The sequence below is a fragment of the Vicugna pacos genome, chromosome 1 (genome assembly GCF_048564905.1).
Source record: "Vicugna pacos chromosome 1, VicPac4, whole genome shotgun sequence".
Taxonomy (NCBI): Eukaryota; Metazoa; Chordata; class Mammalia; order Artiodactyla; family Camelidae; genus Vicugna; species Vicugna pacos.
Window position 1 is genome coordinate 57,471,717 of NC_132987.1, and position 27,654 is coordinate 57,499,370.

General features: G+C 44.9%; 1 protein-coding gene and 1 long non-coding RNA gene across 2 annotated transcripts in view; both read right to left on the bottom strand.

The window, feature by feature from the left end:
- Nucleotides 1-503: 503 nt before the first annotated feature.
- On the bottom strand, nucleotides 504-8,776 carry LOC116282584 (uncharacterized). The gene is made up of 3 exons (XR_012074295.1): nucleotides 8,481-8,776; nucleotides 1,694-1,911; nucleotides 504-1,204 (listed from the first exon to the last, which is right to left on the bottom strand). It is a non-coding gene; the product is annotated as an uncharacterized lncRNA (long non-coding RNA).
- Nucleotides 8,777-16,465: 7,689 nt separating this feature from the next.
- P3H2 (prolyl 3-hydroxylase 2) overlaps nucleotides 16,466-27,654 on the bottom strand; it is a 135,356-nt gene continuing 124,167 nt past the window's right edge. Inside the window, exons 14-15 of the mRNA XM_006200964.4 lie at nucleotides 22,944-23,084; nucleotides 16,466-17,429 (exon numbers count right to left, since the gene is read on the bottom strand). Coding sequence (XP_006201026.2) covers nucleotides 17,337-17,429; nucleotides 22,944-23,084 — 234 coding nt within the window. The 3' untranslated portion in view covers nucleotides 16,466-17,336. The remainder of the gene's footprint in view (nucleotides 17,430-22,943; nucleotides 23,085-27,654) is intronic.

Genomic DNA, 27,654 nt, shown 5'->3' on the forward strand with positions numbered 1-27,654 from the left:
TGCAGGAAATCACCAGGGAGCGAACCATAGCATCAGCCAGCCCTACACTAGTAATTAGCTGTGGCCTAAAAAGCAGGTTTCTGCATTCAAAATGATCTCATGTCTTATGAGCCAAACATAGGTGTTCTGTGCGGCTCACACTCTCTCCTGCGATGCCCAGACATCATGACAAGGAACTCCACCTGAGATAGACACAGGTTGAAGCAGATGGGGAACTGCCCTCCCTGGGTCACAGAAATGGCCCCCCCCCCTCTGTACACACGTCGCCAGACTGGGAACACTGCTGGGCCAGGATAAGAAAAGGATTCCGGGTTTTCATTTTCACATTGCTGGTCCATAATCTCTTGAATTTTTTTTTTTTACCATGCCTTTATTTTGATTAGATGTTGCCTTTTATTTAAAAGAAAACTTTGAGTCTGGGGTCCAAGGGACCAGGACAGGATGTGGAAGAAAAAGGCCAGCACTGGCAGCATTGGTTTGGTCCTGGGCTCTGGGCTCAGGGAGAGGGAGGATCCTTCTATCCGCTACTTGCTGTAACACCAAGTGTCAGGTGGAAAACAACATGGTCTCAGGGCAGAGGTCCCATTCAGGAATGAACACCAGGCATTGGCTAGAACGTTCCTCGTGTTGTATCACATGGTGGATTGGCAGCAAAAGGCAGAGAACGTCTCAGGTATATAATTTACAGAAATACCCAAACACGGTTGCTTAAATTAAACTCCAGTGAGTAATGGTGACAACAGTGGGGGTGGTAGTAATTCCTGCTGTGCAGTGTGTTCTGTGTGCCACGTGACATGATCCCTCTACAGCCTTGTAAGTTAGGTATTATTTATTCCACTGCACAGATGAGAAAGATAATGTTCATCCAGAAAGTAAACAACTCTTTTAAGATCCCCCAGCTAGTTAATAACTGGGCCAGAGGGTGGGGTTTTCACAGCCGGTGAACTTCACTGCTTGCTAGCCCCAGTCTTGTGGGAGAGCCTTGGGTTTGGTCCATTATCACTGCCGCAGCCCCTCAGCAGAGAATGCAGGAAGCCGAGGCTGGGTTCTCCGGAAACTTCTGCACCTAAAGCGTTAGGGCTACTGATCTCAAAAGCCCTCAGCAGTGGATCCAGCTTCTTAGGTGGTAGGGCCTGATGGAGTCTTGCAGCCAAGACTGCAGCCTGGAGGGGCGGGTCAGCCCTCGTGAATTTCACAGTATTTCCTAAGGTAAGAAAAGAATGATTTCCTGAAGGAAGGAAGGCAGAGGGGTAGGACGTGAGGATGATGGGGAGAAGGGCTTCAGTGGGGCCTGGGACGGCTGTAGGAGGCCCAGAGCTATTTCCTGTCTCTGTCAGAGCAGATCACACCCTCACATCTCCCCTCAGCCCCAGGCAAGTACTGTTTTTTTTAAATTTAGGAAAGAGATTATCTTTAGACAAAAGTGGCACCGATATCCTGCCACCCTGATGAAAAGCCCGGGAAGCCAACGCCTCTCAGGGAGATGGCCTCAATCTCCACTTTGAAGCTGCCGCTAAGCCTGTTTGCTTTGGGAGCTCCAGTAAGATCTGCACTCGCTGCCCTCAGGCTGGCCCAGTGAGGCTGCTCCCACAGGGAACAGGGCCGGCTTCCCAGGTGAGCAACCACGACAGTTACATCAAGCCACTTAGCAGCAGCGCCCACCTTGTGCCAGCGGGCTCACCTGCAGTCTTACCCCTGTCTGGAAAAGGGCCCCTGGGCCTTGGAGGGCAAGCTGGTGAATGGAGAGGCTGAATATTTAGCAATGACCTCCTCTCAGAACCCCTTGTCTTGGAGATGAGCGGGACCCCTGGAAAAAGACCAGTCTGCTGCACCGTCATCTTCTAGGCATCCTGCAGGTCACACGGGTTTCAGATTCTTCCACCGGGTAGGAACACAGTCCTCCCTCAGCACCTAGCGAATGAGCAGAGGGGCAGCGTCATCAGATCTGGCCTTCAGTGATGAGGCTGTGTTGGCCCTGCCTCTCACAGAGCCCAGACTAAGGACAGGGCCCTCTCTGCGGAAGGAGGAATGGGGGCAAGGCAATGGGACAAGCGTTTTCCTTGGCTCTGCACTCCCGCCTTCCACCTTCATGGAGAATCACAAGTATGGGTTCAATGGCCAAGCCTAATCACGTGAGCTTCTTACCTTAAGTAAGTTGCTCAAATTCTCTGTGCTTTGGTTTTTTATTTACTAAAACTATGACTGTACAGACTCTAGGGATGGAGAACAAACCAGTGATGGGCAGGGAGCCGGGGTAGGGAGGGAATGACTACAAAGGCCAGCAGGTAGGCGAAGGGACAGTTCTGTGTCAGGACTGTCGTGACTTTATGCATTTGGCAAAGCTCACTGAAAAGGCTGTGTAAATTTAAAAATAAATACATTTTAAAAGTGTGATTAAAATATTTCAAAGCTCAGTTATAAGGGTAAAGATGATAAAAAGTTTGCAAGAACACAGCACAAAGAATGGCCCATCCATGTCTTAAACATAGGTCAAGGGGTTTTCTTTTCCTTTCTTTTTGAGTTTATTTTATCCATAAAATGGGAATAAACAAAATATTACTTCTTATAAGTCAGACAGAGAAAGACAAATATCATATGATATCATCTACATGTGGAATCTTAAAAAAAATACGAATTTTATTTACCAGCCAGAAATAAACTCACGGACATAGAAAATAAACTAGGTTATCAAAGGGGAGAGCAGGGGGGAGGGATAGATTAGGAGTTGGAATTAACAGATACATATTACTATATATAAAGTAGATACACAACAAGGACCTACTGCAGAGCACAGGGAACTATATTCAGTTTCTTGTAATAAGATATAATGGAAAAGAATATGAAAATATATGTATATATATGTGTATATATATGTATAATTGAATTGCTTTGCTGTAAACCTGAAACTAACATTGTAAATCAACTATACTTCAATAAAGAATAAATTTTTTTTAAAAAAGAAAGAGAATATTACTTCTTAGAAGCATTAAAGTCTTATCTTCTTCCTAAGCATGGTGCAAGGCTAATGTGAGGTTACGGATGTAAACACTTTATCAGCAGCCAAGATAGAGCCATTCATTCATTCATTCACTCATTCATTCATCCATGCACATTTCTGAATGATTTGTTGAGTAAGGTCCTGTGCTAGGCCCTGCTGGATAAGACAACAGAGCCAGTGCCTCCCCTAGTGTGGCTCACAGCCGAGGGAGGGGAACACAGACGGAAACACCGGAGAACCACCGAATGCTGCGTGTGCGAAGTTCCACTGGCTAAGAGAATTTCCTAAAGGACATCCAACACTGCCTCTTTTTTTCTAAATACACTGCCTAAGCATTTTCTAAAATGAGACTTGGAAGTCAAGTAGAAGATGGACCCAAGAAGCAGCAGGGAAAGAGGAAGGGTATACACAGGGGAAACTACACACAGAAAGATTTGGAAGTGAGGGAGAGCAACACTCATTTAGGAGCAGAACATCTTTATCTGGTTGGGGTCGGGGTGGTTCATTGTGAAGACTGAAGCCTTTGACAGGGCCCTGGACCAAGTGACCATTAAGGAGTCTTGTAACCTCCTGAGTACGTAGTTCTCTGGCCATCCTTAGCTCTCTCTTTGTACGCCCTTGAAAGCAGCTGCAACCTTGGTCCTTTTCTTCCCGTTGAGAATCTGGATCAGAACCTAGGAAAAGGTCTCTACCTTAGGAACATGACCTTTGAGTTTCCTTGCATTAGCTTTTGCATAATCACTCAACTCCCTACCTGAGGTTTTCACCACCAGTTGGGAGGGGGCAGGAGTCGTGGAAAGGATTCAAATCCTCTAAGGCTGCTCAATGATGTCAACCCAATTACCAGAGACAGCGCCATCTGCCAGGTAATGCCCCTCAGGTATCTGCACCTGTGTGGCTCTGGGTGGAATTCTGTGATGTGACACTTGGCTGACAGAAACTCTGCCCCTCCCTACCTCTTTTTTCCCCTCCTGAAAAGGAAGCAGAAACAGCAGTGGGGCAAAGCCCCAGATGTCTTCGAAGAGTTTCGGCAATTACGAGGAAACCCTGCAACTTTGGGTATTCCGATGAATGAGTGTTAAAGGCCAGGCCCGCTGTTGCACTATTATGCAACAGGACGGCTATGCCAATTATTGAGCTCTTATAAATAGCCGCTTCCTCCAGACCAGCCGCTGGACCAGCCCAACCGCTGCTGCCCCAGCCACCCCAGTCCCTCCTCCAGAACCCCTGGGACAGCCTGACAATCCAGCAACTAAGTTAAAGCCCACGTGGAGGGTCTCCGCTGGGCCCCACCCCAGAGCTTTATCTGTTCCAATTGGTTAGAACATACTGATTGTCACACGTTGTAAATATCACCTCTCTGGAAGAAAGACGGCAACTGAGCAGCTGACTTGAGTAAATCCTTGAGTAAATCCGTTCTTCTTTCTGGCCTATCAGTCAATAAAAACTAAAGTTAGTATCATTTTATCAGATACATGGAGTTTTGGGATTTGTTGATTTCTCGGGTTTCTTCCACCCTTAGCATTCTATGATTCTGCAAACTGTGAAGTTCAGATTCCTGTATCTGAGGTCCAGCTAGTTCAAGTATTATCCAGAGGAAGGAGCTGACAGTCCATGTATGGTATGAGTAGGAACTTCTCAAAATCGTAGATTTACAGCACTTTAAAGCTGGGAGCAAATTCAAGTTCACTTCACCCAGCAGGCTTTTTGGAATGTGTTCCTCTGAGCTCAAGAGAGAGCACAGAGGTGGACAAAGAGGGATGGGTGGACAGAGCGCCAAAGTCCTGGCTCCTGCTTCAACGCACGCAGCCACGACCTCTCCTGTCTTATACAGTGGTATTCTTCCCAAGATTTTATTCAAGAAATATTTCTGTGTCTGAGTGGCAAGTTCTAAAATCCTTAAATCCTAGCTCGCTTGGCAACTTGCTCTCACTAGGGCCTTGAGTGGGTTACTTAACATCTTTAAGCCTCAGTTTCCTGATCTGTAAAATGGAGCCAATAGTACGATTTCACAAAGTTTAGAGCACAGCCAAGCATTCAATACAACATCTGGCAAGAACTAGGGGTTTGATATCTATTTGCTGGATCTGAATTCAACCCATGGTTACTTCCTTGAGGTGGAATCCAAGTTCCCAGAGCCACTTTGTAAAGATGGTACACACACACACACACACACACACACACACACCAGGAACTGCCAAGGGGACATTTCAACAGCAACAATTACACTTGCAACACTTGCTATTGCCCTGTTACCAAACAAGGTGACAACAGCAAAATCCTATTCAACCATGACTGCAGAGGGAGATCGCCCTGATAATCCCCGCAACACCACGGATTTGGTTACTGCCGAGTAACTCGCTGACCTTACTGGGCTCAGATTTGTATCCACACGGTAGCTACTCAGGAGAAGTTGAATAACCAGTCTGGTCCCTCACACTCAGGGTGCGGCAGCTGTAGCACTGAAGTGTCTCCTTTAACTTGATTAATCCATCCCCTTCCACCCTCTCTCCAAGGACCCTGTCTAAGATGGTGGCCAATCGGTATCTCCCACCTGAGACAGGTGGGCAATACACTGAAAACTGCGTGCATCTTGAATTACTTCCCTTTTCCGAAGGGATGATTCTTTTCCAAATGGAACAGCCTAGAACAGCCTCTCTTCTGTTAAACTGTCTGTTCTCCTATGACTAATCTGAGAATCCACCCACTCTAGGGGCCATGAGGCTGGCGTGAGGAAAGACTTCCAATCAGTGTTCTAATCACAAATTGTGTCTGTGCAGGGCTTTGTAATGAGATGGGTTTTGTCCCACCTTTGGTGTCATTTTCTGGGCTGGTAGGATACTTTATCCCTGGGCTGAGGTTCAATCTGAGTCCTCTAATGAATGGTCTGTGTCAGCCCGGCCCAGTCATCTGCCTCCTGTACCTCTCCTCATATATGAAATCCTCATGTCTCTTGTACACATTTTGTTTCTCATTTGGAACTTCCATAATGCCTCTTTCCTTCTTAATGTTTCTCTGCCTCTGAGCTCTGTTTAATACGAATTTGAATGCTGCTTCTCACATATCATTGACTGGTTGACTTTGAGAATACAGCTGTTTGTAGCATCCTTACAGAGCCCTGGGTCCAAGGCCATCATTTCACAGTCGGAGACAACAAGACCTAGAGGGAGAGAGCAGTTTCCTCAAAGTCTCCCAGACCCCGTGTGACTCAATTAAAACTTGTGACTCTCAGTCAACAGTCCTTCGACTGCGTGTCCACTCCTTCATGTAATCATGTAAACAAGCACTCAGTAAGTATTTCTGAATTTCTACTCTGGGCCATGTACTATTCTAAACCCTGGAAATACAGTCATGAATAAAATTCCTGCCCTAGAAAGTATGTGCTGAGTGGCAATGGCAGCTGCAGGCATTCAAGCGTAAAAGCAGGTCACAGAGGACCCCCTAAGAAAGTGTACTTTGACCTTGATTTGATGGGCATGAGGGATAAGCCATGTGGACATCTGAAGGAAGAATGTTAAGGCATCAACAACAGTCAGTGCAAAGGCCCTGAGGCAGGAGCAGGCTGTAAGTGTTCTAGGAACAGTCAGGAGAGCAGTGCCACTGGGCTGACAAGGTAAGTGGGGAGTATTGAGAGGTAAGAGCAGAGAATAATTGGCTTAGCCAGTGAAATAGAAAACCAGTGAAAGATTTTGAGCAGAGGAGTGACAGGATCCAACTTTCGTTTCAGAAAAATGACTCTGGATTTTGGATTGAGAATACACGTAAAGGAGACAAGGGTGGAAACCAGGGCAGGAGTTAGGAGGCTACTGCAATACCACAGAGAGACAACGATTGCTTGGACCAGGGTGGGGAGAGTGGAGATGCCACAAAGATATCTACTGTGGGTCTCAGTGTAGATGGACCTAAACTCAGTAATTAGGAGAGTGAGAAGGGTGGCAGCAGGGGAATGAAGAGGGTGGGTGAGTAGTCTCAACAGGGAGATGGAACTTAGCCTGGGGCTGTAGCAGGTCAGGGAAGGCTTTCTAGAGGAAGAAGGATGCAAGACAAAAGCTGACTTGACTTGCACGTAAGGTGACCAGCTGTCCAGGTTTGCCTGGGACTACCCTGGTTTTGACGTTCAGTCCTAGAGAAACCGAGACGGTTGATCATCCTGGTGAATCTGGAGAGGTTTGGGGAGCATGAGAGTGTTCTGGGAAGAGAATACAGAATGCAAACATCTGAGAGGCAAGAACGGGCAGTCTGGGTTAGGGAGTCAAGGAGGGAAAGGCGGTAGAAAGGGCTCCAATATTCACAGTTCCGTCATCATAAGAAGAATGAAACTGATTTTGATGTCAGTGGAAGGGATTTAAACAAAGAATGGTAACACCAGTACCTTGGCAGTTTTAACCCTCCCATCAATTTCCTTACTTGTAAGGGAGCTGTAAACAATCCCCATCATTTATAAGTTTCAGATGAACAGTGAAAAGCAAGAAATCAATAAGCAGGGAAGGAAATAAGTTGCACCAAAGCGTTCCATCGAGCGCTGAGTTGCTGCTTGGAAGTCCTCCTGCCCAGTAAGATCATGTTGCCTCTGAAAACCAATTTTTTTTTCCCTTATTCTCCCTACTTGCATTATTGACATTATTATTTCCCTGGACTCAAAATCTCAGAATCATGGTTTTTATCTTCTTTCCTTGGTGATTCTGTCAGCCATCAAGTCCCTATTTCTTTTCTCTTCAGAATAGTTCTCCTCAGCTCTCGACTGTGAGTCCCGCCACTGCCAGCCTGATCTAGACTGTCCTCACATTGCGCTTGGCAATGGGGGACCGGAAAGTGTCGAGGGATAGGGGATGGCGGGTAGTGACATTAGACTTCCCTGGGCTGCAGGCAGTAAGGTGTTGTGTTGTCTGTAGGGGATTAAAAACCAGTCAATTTAAAGTTAATCTGCTTTGCATTATTTCTAAGTGCCAGCAATGAATGGCAGTGATAAGACTCCTCCCCACTGGAGGAGGCCACTCCCACTTACTACCACCCCCCCAGCCTCAAATCCTGTAATATTTTCTTTATTGGTGTCCTGATCTCTCTCCTTTCCCTTCCATTACCTCACGTGCCAGCTTTGCTCTGCCACTGCGGTGAGTAACCACCCATCTCTGGCTTTCCCAAACCTCAGAAGCCTTCCTGAGGTTTACAGGCTCAAGCCCCAGTACCGCAGTCTAGCTTTCGGTCAAGCCCTCGGTAACCCGAAGCCAGCCTGACAGCTGGAACTTACCCTGTTATTCTGCATCCCAGACTCTCTTTGCTGTGAGTCTGTGTCACAAGTAGGGCTTCCTACTGCACTCACTGGGAGAAAAACGTGTCAGAGGATCCTGACACCGCCGGAGACTGCTTGTGTGGCCTTACACAAGTCACTTTCCCTCTAAGAGTCTCAAAATTCTTATTAGTCAAATAATAATAATAATAATAATAATAATAATAATAATAATAATAATAATAATAATAATACCTGTAGAACTGAAGTCACAGGATTGCCGTCAGGGCCGAATGAGATCATGGCTGTGAAAGTCTCCATCCACGTGGTCCGTGACAACTATTATAAGAGGCAGAGGTAATACTTGTCGGAGTAGCGGTTGCCATGGTTACAGAATTGATGTTCATGGCAATGCGTGGCTCTGCGTTTACTGTTCATTTTTCCTTTTGCTTCTTCCATCTTTGCTGTTCCATGTCCAACTCATCTTTTAAGGACCAGCTCGAGACCAACTCCCTTAACAATTCTCCCTGGGCTATCTAAGCCTCCTCTCATCTCTGCTCTCTTCAAAAAACTCCAAAACATACACTCTTTGTGTTTGCACAGATAGCAGGTATATCATCTTTTATTGTGTAGCCTTTCTACCCAGACTATACGCCCCCCTCTTACGTTTGCTTAACATCCTTCCTAGTAGATGTTAAACCAAGACTTGTCAAAATGAATGTGTGAACAAATGAATGCACAGAAGTATCTTTTTTTACCCCTTCGAGCAAAATATGCTGACAGTGCCCTCTACTGCTAAGCAATGATTCTGCGTTTTCTACACAGTGGAAAAGCAAGTGAGAGAATGCTTAATAAAAGGAATAGGTAGAAATTGTTGTGCCTCTCAATGTGCTGGGACAGAGAGCATCAGGAACAGCCAATGAAACATTGCGGTGCAGAGACTAGGAAGCTAAAAGGGCCAGACCAGGTGGCTGCCAGAATAGCGGGCATCTCCTTTCTCGACTGATGACTGACAATCAGCTTGGAATGGAAACACCCTCTTGATTTTATATAACAGATTTCTCTTCACTTGTTCTCCTATCCCAGCAATAAGTGTGTTATTCTTGGCCAGAGAGAAATTTTAAATCAAATTGTATGAAAACTAACTTTGAGGTTTCCAAGATGCTTCCTGGGAGAAGGCATTATTAAGAAGTGTCGTGGGGCTAGGAAAGCATTGCTAGAAAAGTCATAGTTCTAGTCTTTTTTCCTTTTCTTTTCTTTTTAGGTTCTCTGATATAGTAAAAATGGCAATTGCCTTTTAATGATTGCTTGCTATGTGCTTAGTGTTTTCCTTCTATGATCTCAATTAAAGCTCATGACAGCTCATCAGGTAGGTATCACTAGCCCTTTGCAGACGCAGACTTTGGAAATGAGAGGGCAGGAGATGTGTCCATTATCAGAGAGCTAGTAAAGTCAGTCAGGCTCTCCAAGTCTAGGAGGCACAAAACCTGTGTCTTCTCTGCTGCTGACCCCTGACTCATGTGATGGGGCTCTGGCCTGGGAGTCGGGCTCCTGGGGTTAAGTCCAGACTCTACCAGTAAGTTTCAAAGTAAAGTTGGGTGAATGAACCTCTTGTCTGGGCTTCCGTTTCCCCAGCTCTAAAATAAAGCGCATAGGACTGGATGCTCCCTAAGGCCCCTCCCACCTTGGAGTCTGTTGTTTGCAGTGATTGTCATTGGCTGAACTATAAATACAAAGCCTTATCGTGGTTTCGATTCTCCACATGTTTCCTCCGCAAGATTGATCTCAGTCTAACCAGCTCTGGACAGTTCAATGCTGACTGCAGATAAGCAATGACCACAAACTCTCTAGGCTGAGCTTTGAGGGCCATTCGGATATCTTTCTATTTCGTCTGTAAATCATTCTGCATGAAAACAATGCGTTTATATTCTCCATAGAGTTGAAAGCATGATAGCTATCAGTCTCTGCTGATTCTAAAGGCAGGGCAGTTTGAAGTTTTCAGTCTGCCCATCTGTCACATGTGACATTTCTGACACCCAGTCTTTAGTTGGTAAGGGCCTCCGTGGGCATCGTGCCCCAGGTTGGTGGGCTCACCTCAGCGGAGCGGAGGCCCCAGGAACAGCATCTTCCTGTCCGCGTGGTGCCGAGCCTTTGAAGTGGCTCACTGGTGCTTCAAAGCAAAGTTCATGGTACAGGGAGCAACATCTGATGTACTTTTATTACTCTTAGAGACCAAAAAAACATTGCTCAGAAGCCAAATGTCTAGAAGAAACATCTGTACCCTGTGCTCAGCCCTGCGGCCTAAAGTTCAGAGGAGGCTCAAAGTGCTCCCCTCAAGGAAACCGGAGCGTGTTGAAACAGAGCCGTAACCAGGCCTGGCACTCTCTGAGCAGTGGCAGCAACCATCTTACCGAAGACACCACGCTCCTTCTGGATTTCCACTGGGGTGTGGAGGAGTGCTGAGACCTGGGGTCAGAAGAGCACATCAGAATTCCTCTGCCCTCTGTTAGCTCTTCGTAAAAATGGATCCGAATTGCAAAATGCCCTTAGAGACTACAGCCACTTATTTTTAACTTGGGAAACTGACACTTGTGACTTTAAGTCACATCATTCGTCTACTCTGGGTTTCTTTTTCCACGTGAACAATGGCCCCATCTCCTGGGACATCGTGAAATGTGTAGTGACTACAAAGCTACACAATGAAGACAAGTGGAATGTTCTCCAGGAATCCTTACTCCACCCAGTCAGGGGAGGCCCCACAATGCCTTCCTGCCTGTTCTTCACTTGAAGTAGCTGCAGGTGCATTAGATTGTGAGCCAGGACTGCTCATAACCCAACTGTGCTAAAAAATGTTGTTAACACCTTCATCTCAGATACTGAGAAAGAGAGAAGAAAAGAAAAAAAACAACTAAACAGCGTTTATTTAATTACCAATAATAATGCCAAATGAGTATGATTCTGATTCATAATATCTTGTAAGGAAAGCATGTCCTGAAACTCTGAACTTCAACTACAATAAAAATACTGGTGTCCGTTCAGCAAACGTTGCTCAATGTTGGAATATTATGAGAGCCGAGGGTAGTTGTCTGGTGACCAGAAGCCTTGAAGTTGGCTTCTAAGCCTCGGGGGCTCTATAATTTATTCTTGGTCTAAGCAATATGATTGCTTAAGACCTTCAAAGGCGTTTGCAAAGTTTAGCGAACCAAAAGCCGGTACAGAGAACGAACGCAGTTAAGTGTGATTGGACGCTTTATTGCATAATGTCTTCTTATTCAACCCTTTGGTTCTAAGTGGGGTGAACAGGCCCCACTGACTCCTGTTGGAGCTGGTTTGCTTCCGTGGATTCCCAAAGCTTCCGAAACTCTGTTCCCCGCCTGACATTGAAAGAGCTCTCCTTACCATTCCAGGTTCCATAGCTCTCTGGCTTCAGCATAAGCTTGACTGATTTTGCCAGATGCTTTAGGCTTTTCAGACAACACACCTGAATATCCTCAGATGGGCTGGAATAGCACCACTCTTCCCATTTCTGAGACGAAAGGGGAAGAATCTGAGTGTGTGGACTAGCTCCAGGGTGTACAGGAGAAAAATTTCTTGGCCTCTTGAGCAGAGGGAAATGCCATTGGGTGACCTCATCGACCTTTACCTGAATGATGGGCTTCCCTTCAGCTTTTTCTGACCCCTGATGGGGTTCTGCTTTTTTAGTAAGAAGCCTGGTCCTTGACGGCTTTACCCCAAGCGCTTAAATATACCTCCTCACAAGGGAATAAAATAAAACTCCTTTTAAACTGGTATTTATTTGGATTTTCACAGCATTCATGAACATGCTTCCCCAGGGCAATTTGTAGGAAAGATCCCATCCCGCACTCTCCTTCAAAACACCAACTTTACAATCAGGTCTCCAACTTTTCTGAAATCTTCGTATTTTAGAACCCAGTAAACCACTGAATTCAAATTCAACCTCTTTTTCAGCTGAGGACGCCATGGCTCATTTCTGCTGATTGGTGGCAGGCAGGCACTCAAGGCCCAGCTTTAATGTCACCTTCTCTGCAAGGCCCCCCTCCCTCCAGCCACTCCCTTCTCTGGACCCACATGGGCGCTTTTGTACCTGTGTCCGTCAAAACCCTTCTAGCCCCACACTTACCTCATTTTACCTTTCTTCGTTGGCTTACATCTATCTTTTTCCACTTTACTTTGAATTTCTAAAGGAAGGGATGGACTCTTACTCATTTTTTAACACCTCCCTAAACCTGCAACAAAGGAATCACTCACAGACTGAGGACTGAATTCATGAGAGCCCAGAGCTCTCCTGTACCCCCTTCTCTGTGACGGTTCCTTCTCTCTGTTTACAAGATGAAGACTGCACTGATGTGTCTCTCAAGATAATTACGTACTTACATCTGATTGCCAAGTGCTTCAAGACCATAAAAAGGCTTTATAAATGCCAACCATGATTACAACCCTTTGAAACAATGGGCTGTATGATTTACAAGTGGAAAACGCTGAGACAGAGCAGCTAATCCTTCTTGTCTAGTCCCCACTTTTATCCCCGCCCACCATCGGATGGTAACCTCGGAAGAGGGAGGAGGGTTTCACTAGAGGCTCAAGAGGATTTCCAGGGTCTTTGCCATCACACTGTCGTCGGGGGGGAACGCACCTCAATCTGCCAGGAGGGACCAAGGGCAAGAATTTCCAGGTAGAATTCTGTGGAAGAGGGGACTCGGTGAAGAAGGCGGTGGGTCAGCCCTGCCAGAGCAGAAGGTGACTTAGAAGGACTGTCACAGTGGAAAGCCTATCAGATCCTGGTCTAGCATCAGCCTCCACTGCGGTGGCCTCACGTGCAAAGAAAGGGCGAGGCTCATCTTGCTCACCTTTGTCCCCCTCCGCCCAGATGAATACTACCAAGTAGCCAGGAAGGGTGGGTTAGATCCTGAACTAACAGCACCTTCACATTGCCCTCCCTAGCAGTGGGTGTCAGGAGGAGCGTGGGCACGAACACTTTGTTTGGTGAATTTCCTTGGGGGCCCTTTATAAGGTCTTTGAAAGCAGAGGTGATACACTAAGGCAATTCTTCACGTGGCTGATACCACCCATCAGAGAGCAAGCCAGGATTTATGATCAGATTATTCCAGACTTGACATTTGTCTGGCCTCAGAGGTCAGCAGCGGGCACAGAAAACACCGTGATTTCCCAGGGGGAGGCCGGCAGAGGGGAGCTCTGACGGCAGGAGTCTGCAGCTCCCACCCCACAGGGAGCCCAGTGTTGGACCTGACTTGTCTCAATGTGCCTGGAGAAACCGTCCAGGTCCAAAACAGACCGGGCCCTCATGTCTCATGTAGGAAGCAGCCAACGAACTGGGAGTAAAGATTGGCGGGTGGGATCTGGGACCGTGTGGGGAGGTCACTTCACATCCCGGGCTCCTTGGCAGGAGGGAGCGAGGGTGCATCACCGGGAGCCCGATCCAACTTGTGGTTTGTTTTTTTTTTGCCAAATGGCTTCTGTTTCCCCGAAGAGCTTTGAATGTGGGAACAGTTCAATTTTCCCCTGCTTCTCTGCCACACCATTGTCAGTCACCTCAGAAGGTTTAATTCTCTGGCATAAAGAACTCCTGAGGTGGCCCTCATTACCTCCCCTCTTGACGTCAGTAAGGGAGTTGTTCCCCGTGGCTGTCGTATGTGAAATAATGCAGCATTTGTACTGCAATTAAAATTCATAGGTATATATTATTAAAGGGTACTGACTCATTCCGTGGCTTCTCCTCAGCTGACCAAGTGCCAAAAAATGCTCTGTACCAAGTCCTGATGAAGACTGCATGAAAACTAAAATTTCCTTGTCAAGCAATTTACATGGAGGGCTCTGAAGAAAGCACCTCACACATCCAAGATTCTCACTCTGTCCTATGTTGGGTTTTCTCAAGAAGAAATTTAATTATTTAATTTAATTTAATTTAATTTTCCAGATTCTTTCTGCCTTGGCGGGAGAGGAAATGACTCCAGACTAGAACCTTCTTTCTTCCCTTTTATGAATTTCATGAAAGCAGGGGCGGACCCCAGGTATTTGCTTAATTGAGTTGTGCAATCCATATTCAGTATCTCTCAGAGGAGAGAAGAGGAAATATGCCTTCACATATCAGCAGGAAAATAAAAGAGGAGAAAAAGTTTTGATTTTATAAAAATCTAATTCTGTTCTTTACATGAATGTACTATTTTATATTAAATATGCCTGGGAGCAAACAACCTGGTGCTTTTTTTCTTCTCTCTTGTTTTAAAAGACTGTGCTTCTGCCTCAGATGTGGACACTTGGAGCCCAGTGACCACAGGCTCTGACCTCTTTTCATTGCTCTCAGTTTCCTTATCTGTAAAATGGGCACCATCATCTGTGCCTGGAACACCTCCTGGGGTTCCCCGTGTGAGAACCTGTTCTGTGTTACATAAGCATTCTATAATACAATAATACAAGTGGAAATAAAAGCTCTGGGAAACTGCAGGCTTTTTAGACAAGGGGAAAAAAATCATTATGACAAGTGGTACAGAGGAAGGTCCTAGACTTGGAGTCATAAAAACTGGGCTTCTTAGCCAGAGCTGCCTCAAGCACAGGCAGCACTTTTAAATGAATTGGAAGGAGGCACCGTTTCTGGACAGACACATCCCTGCGGGTGCATGGACTGATGAGCAAGTACCAAAAAGGCACCCCTTCCTCTAGCGAGAGCTGCCCTGTGCCAGGACTCTCCCATAAGTCAATTCTGCAGCCTGTTCGGGTTCTGTAACCACGTCATCATTTTTCCTACCTCTGAGTCTCAGTTTCTTCCCAGACAGAAAGAAGGAATTGCATTGTGATTTCTATGTGATTTCTCTTTCAGCTCTTCAAAAAACTGAAAAAAATCCTAATGGGCTTTCCAATCCTTCTACACAAGGAACGACACATCACATAGACTATGATTTATGAGCTTGATCTTTTTAAAATCATCTGATGACACTCCCTAATATTTGAATGAAGTTAGGGATGGCCTGATGTGGGGCAGATTAAAACTTCAAGGCTTGCGTGTATACATGGTGTCTCAGGTATAACACAACACGGGGAGCCTGCACAACAGGAATGACCGCTCTGCTGTCGGCCGCGGCACAAGATGGAGCTGCCCCGGTGCCATTTACTGAGGTCTCCGCTCACCGTCTGTGGGGCTGAACTGCAGAACCAGTGCCGGAGTCCTGGCCTCTCCCTGAGCGCCCAGAGCACCCAGGAAGCGGGGACTGCAAGCAGCCAGAGCTCTGGTTTCTCTGTTGATACCTTGTTGCCAGAAAACAGAAATTAGATCCTTGGCCAGAACCTCCTATCAGCAAATCTGAGCGCCAGCAAGCACGTCTGTCAGACAGCAAACAAATGGCAACCTCCCTTTTCAAAGCTCAGGGATTTTCAGCCCTAAAATGAGGGTTCAAGTTGTAAAATCCCACAGGTACTGAATGAACCCATTTGCAAATTCTCAAAATGTTGGTCGAGGTCAGTTTGGTCGTATTGGTGAATGTCTCTAAAACCGGTGTTTTTCTTTGTTTTGTCTTTGCTTTGTATTTAGGGCAAGAGGGAGGGCTTTTGGAAACAATCACAACCAGTTACATCATTTTCCGAGAAGGAAACTGAAGCCCAGAGAGGGAAAGAGAGTAGCGCCAGGTCACACAGCAGAGCGTATGTGATGGGGCTGGAACTATTAATCTAACGCTCTTCCCACACTCCCACGGTGAACGTGCAGCCCCATGGCGGGGTGGAAAACAGACAGCACAAAAACCACTAACACTCAGTTTTTCAGCCTCAGAGGGTGACTGTTCTGACCGCTGCCCAAGATCACGAATGGCAGAAAGTGAATGTGACTTTTAGAAAATGCTTTTATCTGTTAATTTTCTCAAGGGCTATGACTTCCACCACTGCCCATCCCAGAGGCAGGTGGTCTCCCACGGGTGAGTGGAGCCGACTCCCCTGGGCTAAAACAACTCCAGTCCCCATTCCCCAAACATCCCTTAGAACTGGCACCAAGGACCAGATAGATGTTCCCCGGATCGACACCCGCTTGCTAACCATCTCTGTTTTTTCAAAGGTGATGTCCCCACCTTCCTTGCCGCCCCTGAGCACCTGCCAGCAACACTAACCACAGCCCAGCACGACCCCTGGGTTGTCCCCAAAGCTCCGGTGGGACCACAAAGCCATCACCTGACGATACACCAAACATTTGGGAGAAGAAAAATAAATGCCAGGTATCAAAATAAGGCTCCCTTTATTACACAAATCAGATACAAGCACTAAAATCCACGAGCTGGAGCGCAGCAAAGAGAAGGGGCCAGCAACAGACACAGCTGAAGACTGGAATCAACCAGAAATCCATTTTTCTGTCTTCAGAAGGAAACACCTCTTCTCACCAGTGGAGCCCGCTCTCAGGCAACGTGGTGATGGTGCCCCCATGCAGATGGAATTAAAGGTTTCCTTCCAAAGTCCCTGGGAAGATGGGCCATTCTATTTTAACCCCTCGACAGCCGTTTTAAAGACACAGCTCCTAGGGCAGTCCTTTCTGAAGCGCTGTGGAGGGTGAATCGAAGCTTCCAGTGCCAGGTTCTGCTGAAAACACTGGAGGCAGAAACTGCCCCCAGGGCCTGAGAAGGCTGAGCCCGGCCGTCACCCGCAGCACTCATCAGAGCGGTTCCTCCGCAGAGCCTGGGGACCCTCGGGCCCATGATCCCTGAAGAGTTCTGACCTCGCCACGGACTCCTTGGATTCCAACTCCTGGCCGGCCGTCAGCCCTGGGAGAGACTGTGGCTAAAAGGCACCGAGCCAGGAAGGCCTTCTGAGTCCAAATCACATGCTAAGTTTAGAACTGTGTGTGTGTGTGTGTGTGTGTGTGTGTGTGTGTATGGTGGGGAGAGGGGACTGGGAGTTGAGAGATGAACTGATGAAAAACCAAGACAGACAGACTTGACTGAGCCAAGCAAAGATCCTTAGGAACAGAAGGGAGATCCGGTGACTCATATTAACCTATTAATTTATATCGTGGCTCTGTACAAAAATAAAAAGGTTCTCATAAGATTAACAATTTAAATAAATATCTGATAGAACACTCTTTACCCCCCCTCATTTTTATAGCTCATCTTTGGGGTTGATATTCAGTTCATGCTTCCCTTGCTGTTCTTGATCCAGGATGGCGATCACTTCATCCGCCTGTATTCGCTCCTGCAAAAAGAACAATTTACACATTGCTGGTACAAGGATACCGCCAGCCCCAGCGCCAGATGCTTCCCAAACACTTCTGGGCGCCCATCTGTACATGGCTTGATGCTAAATCCAGCTAAGGACAGAACCTCATCTCCATCCTGACACAGGCGCCTTCTCTTGGCTTCCTTTCTTCCTGATTTGCCAAGATTTCTCTCTGGCCAAGAAGTCTTGTATATTCAACTGCTGACTGTCCTCTCTACTTTGTGGTTCCACGGACATCTCCAACCCAGTTCTCCAGCTCAGGGTTCACGCTGAATTCACCATCTTCCCACCCCCCCCGCCCCCGTGGACTTACTCTGTCCTCTTCATGTATTTCCTCTCTTAGTAAAGACCAGCGCGGCTCATCCACTTGCCCCACAAAGCCTGACCATGGCTCCTTGGATCTGACAAATCACCGAGTACCCTCTGTTCTGCCTCCTTTTCCCGCCCCTTTCTTTTCAGTGCACACTGCTGTTGCCTTAGCTGAGGCCAGTGTTTCTCAGCCTTGGCACTGCTGGCATCTGGGACCAGACAACTCTGTTCGTGCATCAGAAGACATTCGGCAGCCTCCCTGGCTTCTCTCGACTACAGGGAGCCAGAAACACCTCCCCACAAGCCGTGACAATCAAAAGCGTCTCTCAATGTTGCCACGTGCACCCTAGGAGGCAAAATTGCTCCTGCTTGAGGTTTACACTCCAGTATCTCTTAACACAATTGCTGCAGCAACTTCCAAACTCATCTCTCCATTTCACATCCCCCTCCATGTGCTCGTGAGGGACGCTCTGCACTTGAATCGTGACCGCCTCCCTCTCCTGCTCACTGCTCATGGCCGGGCATGGGTTCCCAGCGCTTCACACTCCAGGTCCAGCCTTCCTGATGTGCTTATGAGGAGTTGCCTGACTTTGACCTTCTTCTTTTCTTCACCTCATCTTGTCCTGTCCCCTCATCTCACCTCACACTCCACCTGCCTGACGTGGGCTCTGAACACGACACTCTGAGAAGAACTTCCCCAACCTAGTCTAGGTTAAATGCCCCGAGGATTTAAAGGATGTTTCACTACATCCTGTGCGTCTCTCACCCCTACAGCAACCCTTCAACATGCCCAGTCTCCCCCCGCGTGGCATCTCCAGCCTCCTGCATCTTTTCACCTTCTCGGTTATGACTCCAGTCTACGATCTGCTAGCTGCAGCAATCTGTCCCATCCTGTACCTTCCCGGGACTGGGGGAAGTTGGGGAGGGAGGGCACATAGCTTCCTCCTACAGTTAGAAGAGAATTCTTATTTCTTGACCAGCTTGTCAAGTCTAACCGCTGCCTCCTCCATGTCCTCTTTTCAGACCACTCTCCGCTCTCAAATCAGTTGCCTTGTTCCCTTTCCCACACATCATTTCTCACTATCTGATAATCCCTCAAATGTTTATTCTTTTACTTATTTGTTGTCTCTCTTTTTCTTTTTTTTATTGAAGTATAGTTGATTTATAACATTGCGTTAGTTTTGAGTGTACAGCAAAGTGAGTCAATTATACACATATGCACATATATATATTCTTTTTCAGATGCTTTTCCATTACATGTCATTACTAGTTATTGAATATAGTTCCCTGTGCTAACAGTAGGTCCTTGCTGTTTTTCTATTTTATATATACTCATCGATGTCTCTTAATCCCCAACCCCTAATTAATCTCTCCCAACCTTTTCCCTTTTGGTAACCATAGTTTGTTTTCTATGTCTGTTAGTATATTTCTGGTTTGTAAATAAGTTCATTTGTATCTTTTTTTCTATATTCCACATATAAGTGATAGTCTATGATATTTGTCTTACTTCACTTATTATAATAACCTCTAGGTCCATCCATGTTGGTGCAAATGGCATTATTTTATTTTTTATGGCTGAGTAGTATTCCATTGTATAAATATACCACAACTTCTTTATCCAGTCATCTGTTGGTGGACATTTAGGTTGTTTCCATGTCTTGGCTATTGTAAATACTGCCACTGCGAACATTGGGGTGCATGCATCTTTTCAAATTAGAGTTTTCTCTGGATATAAGCCCAGGAATGGGATTGCTGGATCATAGGATAACTCTATTTTTAGTTTTCCAAAGAACTTCCATACTGTTTTCCATAGTGGCTGCACCAATTTACATTCCCACCAGCAGTGTAGGAGGGTTCCCTTTTTGCCACACCTTCTCCAGTATTTGTCATTTGTGGACTTTAATGATGGCCGTTCTGACTGGTGTGAGGGGATACGTCATTGTAGTTCTGATTTGCATTTCTCTAATAATTAGCCGGCAGAGCCAAGTATGAGAGAAGAGCATGGAATCTTGTCATTTTTGGTCACTGTTGTATTTCCTGTGCCCAGAAAAGCTGCCGACATTTGGCAGAGGCTGTCAATGAATGAAGCTGGTGAATAAAGACATACTTAGATAAAGGCTCTCTCTCTCGTAGAATGTCTCTCCCTAAAGAAATCATGCTCACCTTTTAAGGCTCAGGTCAGATGCCGTCTCCTTAATGAAGACTTTCCTGGTTTCCTCCTTCTATCCTTGAAACACCATGCACGTTTTGGCGTCTGATAATAATTCTCACCAAACTTTGCTTTGTGTTTTAACTACTGAGACCCTTGTAGTAGCTCTTCACTTTGACTTCAAGCTCCTTGAAAATAAAAGTCATGTCTCACCTAGTTTGTACCTCCCATAGGCAGTCCCTAGAACAATGCCCAGCACAGTAAGTTATAGAAAGAACTATTTTATGACTTGAAAAGCTCGTATTCAAGAGCTTTGTAATTGAACATGATGTTGACATAAAGGTACCTAAAACGACCAAATATACTAAATAACAGGAAACTGAATTGTTGCCATGATGCCCGAGTGAAATGCTGGAGTACTATTTTGTGAAGATGGGAGAACACCTTGCTGATGAGCAAATGTGACGTATATACAGTGTTCCAGTCTGACTGCACAAGAGACTGTTCGAAGTCACGTCTCTCCTGAAAGGAAGGAAGTTCAAGAACTCTCTATACAAGGAACTGAAGCTTCTAACCTCGGGCATCCTTAAGAGTTTACGATGCTAAGTACTCCTGGAGAATTCAGCGCCTTTAAAGTAACCTGTAATGAGCATGGAAGTCCGCCAGCTATGGTGGCCTCTTCACAAGCAGGCTTTCTTGGCTCAGGGACTCAATCTGAGAGGAGGATCCTAACTCTGGGACTCTCAAATTCTGTTGCACAAACCCAAGTTACACCCATACCAATTAACCCAGAATTGCCAAGGGTGAGTGCCAGCGGTCAGTCGTTTGTAAAGATCCCCAGGCGATTCCAACGCTGAGCTAAGTGTGGGAATCCCAGCGACAACATTTTCTACTGGTTGCCTGAGGCTCTGGTCATTTTCTCCTGTGACCACTAGATGGCGCCAACGGCCGGGCGGTTGGAGAAGTTTCCGCATATTTTCCAGGTTAAGACAGAGCAAAAGGAACTTTGTGTTAGCTTATTTTGATAGGAAAAAATACGTATTTTGGGAGAGAGGACTAGGATATTGAATAATCAGATCGGCTAAATGCCTGCTGAACTGGACACTAAAGAGGAAAAGCTGAGGCGACTTTTTACCACTGTGTTATCTCCACTGTGTACTCACGTCCTGGATTCCTGAGTCAGAAGGAGCGCTATTGGGAAGCGCTGGCATTTTGGAGGTAGAGACGCACAAGGAACGAGGGGAATGACAGGTGAAGGAGATGGCTCAGTCCCCCTTGAAGTTCTCAGAGCCCTGGCGTTCTGTTCCCTCTGTCACGACCACTCCTTTCTCTTTCTGTGCCTGGTTGTCATCTTACGCGCCTTTCGGACTGTGCTTTTGTAAGTCAGCCTTCCTCCATCTCAGATCCCAACACGTACTGCTGTCTTCCCACCGTAGTTCCTTGTCTGTCTCTCCAAACGCCTTATGGCTGGAAGCTACATTTTGAAAACCTTTGTACCCCCGGGCCTGCCTAGAGGAGTTTTCCAGGCACATAGTAGATCTTCCCTAAACGTTTGTGAACTATATGAAAGAATTAACTTATTTACAAAACAGAAACAGATGCACAGACGTCAAAAACAAACTTCCGGTTACCAGGGGAGAAGGGGGCGGGAAGGGGTAAATTGGGGATTCAAGATTTGCAGGCACTAACTACTATATATAAAATAGATGAACAGCAAGTTCATACTGTACAGCACAGGGAACTGCATTCAATATCTTGTAGTAACCTACCACAAAAGAATGTGAAAATGAAAATACGTATGTGTATATATATGTATGACTGAAACATGCTGTACACCAGAAATTGACACACTGTAAACTGACTATACTTCAACAACAACAAAAAACCCTCTGAAATTAAAAGAAAAGAAAAGAAATGTAATCAGTTTTATGACACCACTTGAAAAAAAGGGAATGCTTAGGGCATGCGGCCTAAAAACTGTGCCTGAGTTAGGTTTGACAGCAAAGGGTCTATGAGAAAAAGGAATTCATTTTAAACAGTTTCAGACGAAATTGGATTCAATGGAGGGACCTAAAGAGGAAAACTGGATAGAAGGCCATTTTAAAGGCTAGAGTTTCCTGGCTTCGTTAAGACTCAGGGGTGGAGCCGACTTTGAAGTCACCCCGTTTAGGTCTTGCTGTGACGTTTCAGTTTGCTTCAGCATCCCAGGCCAGGCAGTCACTGAGGCTCTGACTGGAGCTATCCAGGGACAAGAAACTCAGTACTTCCAAAGAAGACAACACCCCCGACAGCGGTGACAATCTGGAAGTTATTCCTTTCATTGAGCCCAGAGTTTCCTCCCAGCGGCTTGTATCCACGGGTCTTAATTCATCCCTCTGCACTTCACAGATAGATGCTCTAACCTCTGCCCAGTGACCTCCAGAAGGATGAGCTCCTGGCCGCTTATCTGAGCTGTGTCCTCAGCTGCTTCCAGTATAATAACAGCTGTATTTTAATATTTAATTTAATAATAGTAAATTATAAGCTTTCAGGTTCCCTCGCCCTTTTCTACATATATTTCACAATTTATTCAGTAAATTTTTAATGATTTGTCAAGAAAACAAAGCAGTCTTCCTGGTGACCAGTAGAAAGCGGTCCCTCTCTCCTGATGCTACAGCTTGTTAATGTGCTCAAGACGAATCAGAGACTGCGAGATATCACCAATGTCTATTTCGGCAAACATTCCCTCATTAGAACCCATCTGATGAAGAATTGCCGTCATAGCCCCTCTTCTGTCCCCCAAACTCATCCTGCAAACATTCGATGTGTAATTGCTAGGTCATGGATCTGATTAAGATAATGTGTTCTTGCTGAGAAAACAGCCAGGGCTGGAAATCAGAGAGAAAAATTCCGTTAAAGCCTTCTACCCGCCCCGTGGTCTCTAAATTCCCTGAAGGGTTATGGATCAACTTAAAGGAATTTTCAAATAAATCAGTTCATGAAGCAGGTCTACAGGATGTCTCATTGACTTTCCGGGCGGGTCAGAGACTCACCAGTTCTCTGTAAAGTGGGTCCAAGGTAAACCACAAAGCCACCGCACACCTCTGGCCCTTGGTGACTGCCTTCACCCCATGTGGGTTCTCTCCTCCAGATGAGAAGCTGATCATGCGCCCACACTTTGGTTTTATAGAGGCCTGAGAAATAAAGTGAAAATGAGACTAGATACTGTGAGCATTTCTACATTCCCCACCCTTTTCTATCCTTCTATTAAATTATTTGGGTCAAATTTTCTTTCTTTTTTTTTAACATATACTTGTTCCTATTTCATTTATTATTATTTTTAAAATTTTTTCCCCTTAATGGAGGAACTGGGGATTGAACCCAGGACCTTGCACACATCAAGCACATGCTCTACTACTGGGCTATACCCCTCCACCCAACGTGGGTCAAGTTTTGAGTCAAAGAATAATGGATGCCTGGGGTTGAGAAGACATAGATTGTTGAGTTTCTTCATCTGTAAAACAAAGATATGGTCAAAAGAATATTGAATTAAGAAAATAAAAGCATTCAGGTTAAACGGTTGGCACAGTCCAATAATTGCTTAAAACACACTGTGTTGATGGCCAGCAAACTCCGTGAAGGCAAAGGCTCTCTATTTCCATCCACTTCTCTAAATTTGCGCACCAGCACAGCATCGGGCAGAAGTAGATGGACATTTAGTATTTGTGGAATGGCAACAAAAAATCCAGGGGGCATCGAGAGGGCTGGCACATTGTTCTAACTGACCTCGGTGGTGGTTCCCAGGGCGCACCCTTTCTAATCCCTTAATGATACATTTATGTAATTCAGGGATTTTGAAAAGTCAACTCTAACCCCATGTGATACTTTAATTCTTGTTACAATATTCCTGCCCAGGGCTCCTCACAAAGGCTTTACTATCTCCAGTAAAGCCACATCCACTCCCTCCAGTGTCCCATTCCACGGCCCCTGGGGCTCCAAAACGACTGGCACGGCCCTTCTGGGCTTGGGCGCTGCTGGCGTGGAGCTGTCCAGCAGTGGGCAGGCGGGACGGGCGGAGAGGGGCAGAGGGGCTGCACGGCCCTGAGCCAGAGGGTTGGATCGAACAAGCAGGCTCTCCAGACTGAGCATTAGGGGACTTGCTTCTATGTTTAAAGAAGTGTTTGATGTCAGTAGAATCCATTTTTGTTTCTTAAGAAGCGTAGAAACCTGACTCATTCCACGACAGAGCTAAGCAAAGTGGCACCAATCATTCTATTGGATAAGATGGGCTTGCTATAACTAGCCATTTTCTCTCTCTCTCTTTTTTTCAATAGTTCCCTGTGCTGTACAGAAGAAACTTGTTTATCTGTTTTATATATAACAGTTAGTATCTGAAAAACTCAAACTCCCAGTTTATCCCTTCCCATCCCCTTCCTCCTAGTAACTATAAATTTGTTTTCTATATCTGTGAGTCTGTTTCTGTTTTGTAAATAAGTTCATTTGTATCTTTTTTTTTTTTTTAGATTCCATATATAAGTGATATCATACGGTATTTTTCTTTCTCTTTCTGGCTTATTTCACTTAGCATGACGATCTCCAGGTCCATCCATGTTGCTGTAAATGGCATTATTTTATTCTTTCTTATGTCTGAGTAGTATCCATTGTATAAATATACCACAGCTTCTTTATCCAGCCATCTGTTGATGGACATTTAGGTTGTTTCCATGTCTTGGCTATTGTAAATAGTGCTGCTGTGAACACTGGGGTGCATGTACCTTTTCGAATTACAGTTCCCTCCAGATATATGCCCAGGAGTGGGGTTGCTGGATCATATGGTAAATCTATTTTTAGTTTCTGAGGAATCTCCATGCTGTTTTCCATAATGGCTGCACCAAACTACATTGCCACCAGCAGTGTAGGAGGGTCCCTTTTCTCCACACCCTCTCCAGCATTTATCGTTTGTGGACTTCTTAATGATGGCCATTCTGACTGGTGTGAGGTGATACCTCATTGTAGTTTTGATTTGCATTTCTCTGATAATTTAACGAATGATTTTCTGAATTGAGTTGATACGTGCCCCTTAAAAGAAACTTTGGTTTCCTTCACCATAAAATGGGATGGCTAAGTTTTTTTTGTTTTTTTTTTTTTCACTTCCAGCTTCAGAAGGAATATTTGGAACATTTCCTTAAGTTCTTGGATACTACCTAACACAGGTCCTCCCAGACTGTGTGACCAACATGTGGAAGGTTAAAGGTAGGTGAAGGAGCCAGAAAGCCTGAGACCAAGGGGTGTGTGTGTGTGTGTGTGTGTGTGTTAAAGGGGAGAGCAGAGAAAAGCCGTCAGTTTCTGGTTATTCTTCTATTCGTAATAGCTGAGGAGTGATTTGTCTTTGGTAGAGAGAGTTGCTTTTCTTAAGCAGCTTTATCTAAGTGACTTTCTGATGTGATTCTGGAGTTTCCTAGTTACTGGTGCCCTCAGTATCGATCTGGTTTTGTGTTTCTGGAGGAGGAAATTGTTGTGCATTTCCACATAGAAACAGCAAAATAACTAATACTTAGAGCATATGACGTAGGACATAAAAGCCTTCCTCTACACATGGCTTTAGGATCTAATTTCGAGTTTCTGAGCAGTTCGTTCCCCAGTACTGGTCAGGACTCACTTATCCACACATGGTTGTTATTGCTTCTATGGGATTATGGAGTCTTGGCATCAGCATCTTATAACACTAAGGAAAGGGTGTGGGGACCATGTAGCGCTTTCTTTCTGATGGAACTGGAAGAATGAAAAGTATGCTACACATGAAGAACTTTAAGGAAGTTTAGGAAAAGAATGGATCAAGTGGCTGAAGCAGCTGGGATTGATTACAGGTGCGTGGGTTCGCAAAGGACCGATATGATCAACTGGAGAGCGTCACCTCTTAGCCACCAGGGGTGCGGAGGGACAAACAAGCTCCGCTGACGACACGGCTTCTACGGGAAAATACATGCTGAAGTTTAAATAGATGATTGTAAACATACTTTTGGAACACAGCTTCCCTGAGTTTAGTTTTTCATGAAGCGAATGGAACTCATTAAATTTTATCTTTTTCAAACTGGCACAGAGAACCCAAAATTCCAAAAGGCCCATGTTTCACAAATAAGCTGCTGTTGAAAACAATCCGTGTATCTTCCAAGTGTGATAAAAGAAAATTCCTTTTGCTTTGCCTCTAACTCGTGATTAAAATCAGAGAAAGCTTTGTGCTGTGCTTGTCCAGAATAAATGTAAACCTTCAGCTACTATTGTGTAATTACACAATTTCCAGATTTTTCCAAAGTAGAGAATTTCGAAGACTTTTCTTCCTTGCATAGCCCAAAGTTGGGGCATTTTCCTGCTCATCTGTCCCTCCAGAGTCAAAGGAAGGAAAACTGAAAAGGAGAACTATCAATTTCTCTTTCTAATTGGCACTGGTTATCTAAGAATTTTAATTATTTACAAAATACCCCCAAAGCTCCACCATGTTCATTAATCTGAAGTGGAACTAATTTTGGGGAAAAAAAAATCTCTCAACTTGGAGCTTTTTCATCAAAACATTGTTTAGACAAAACAGAAACAGACTCACAGACATAGAAAACAAACTATGGTTCTCGGGGGGACAGGGGGAGGGGTGGGGAGCAATAAATTGGGATTTGGGGATTTGCAGATACTAAAACTTTACATAAACTGGATAAAAAAACAAAGTTCTACAGTATAGTACAGGGAACTATATTCAATACCTTGTAAGAGCAGGAGGAAAAGAAATTTTTAATTCTTTAAATCAGTTTTTTCTTTCACTTTTTTGGGGGATGGTTGTGGTTAGAGCCATTAATTTTTAAAATAGTTACACCTTTCTCTTTAAATTATAAAACTCTGAAAGTGGAGTATTATCTGCTCTCATATCTTTAAAAAGTAGAGTTACAGTTAACATATTCAACAATTAATAAATTACTGATTTATACATAATATTCTAGGTTATTACTTAGTTTTAAACATTGAGCAGTTCCAAATATGGCCACTAGATGGCGTGGAAGCAAAGAAATCTTTTCAAACACCTGTCTGATTTTCTTTCCAATTGTGTGAGATACATTTTTGAACCCCAGTCTCAGTGTTAGCAGAGCTCAGAAATAAAGTCCTCTCTGCATAGACGCTTTTCAAAAAAATGATAATTTTGTATCAGGATTTTAAACTCCACACCAGATCATCAATCTTGATTTAATTTCCCAGATCATGAAGTATCAAAATACTCCCATGTTCATATTTAAGCTTTTTACAAGAAAGCATGAGGCAGCATGAGCTTTTAAATAGTCAATATGTTAAATTGTATGAAATTGTTTTCTTAGTTATATCAATGTTTCTGGGTAATTTTAACCAGACTTCCCATAGGTTTCCCCTTTAAATCCAGTAATTATATAGTTTTTGATATTGTTTGCTTACACTCCAATAGTAATGCTATGAATGACACTGAGAAATGGGTACAGAATATGAAATTATGAGGGAAAGGCGTAAAACTCAGAAAAAGTTGTGGAAATAGCATATATGATGCAAAATCCTTGAAGTTTATCACTTACATGTCTCAGCTATTTTGATTTTGTATGGAAGAAAGAGATACCTCATAATCTATTTATAATTCAGTTACCTCCTCAATTGGAAAACCTGTTTTTCTACCATGTCATATAAACTTTGGCTTAAAGACCAAAAGATTCTTGCTATGTGGTTTATAAGTGCTCAGTAGGCTGGTTTTCCAAAGGC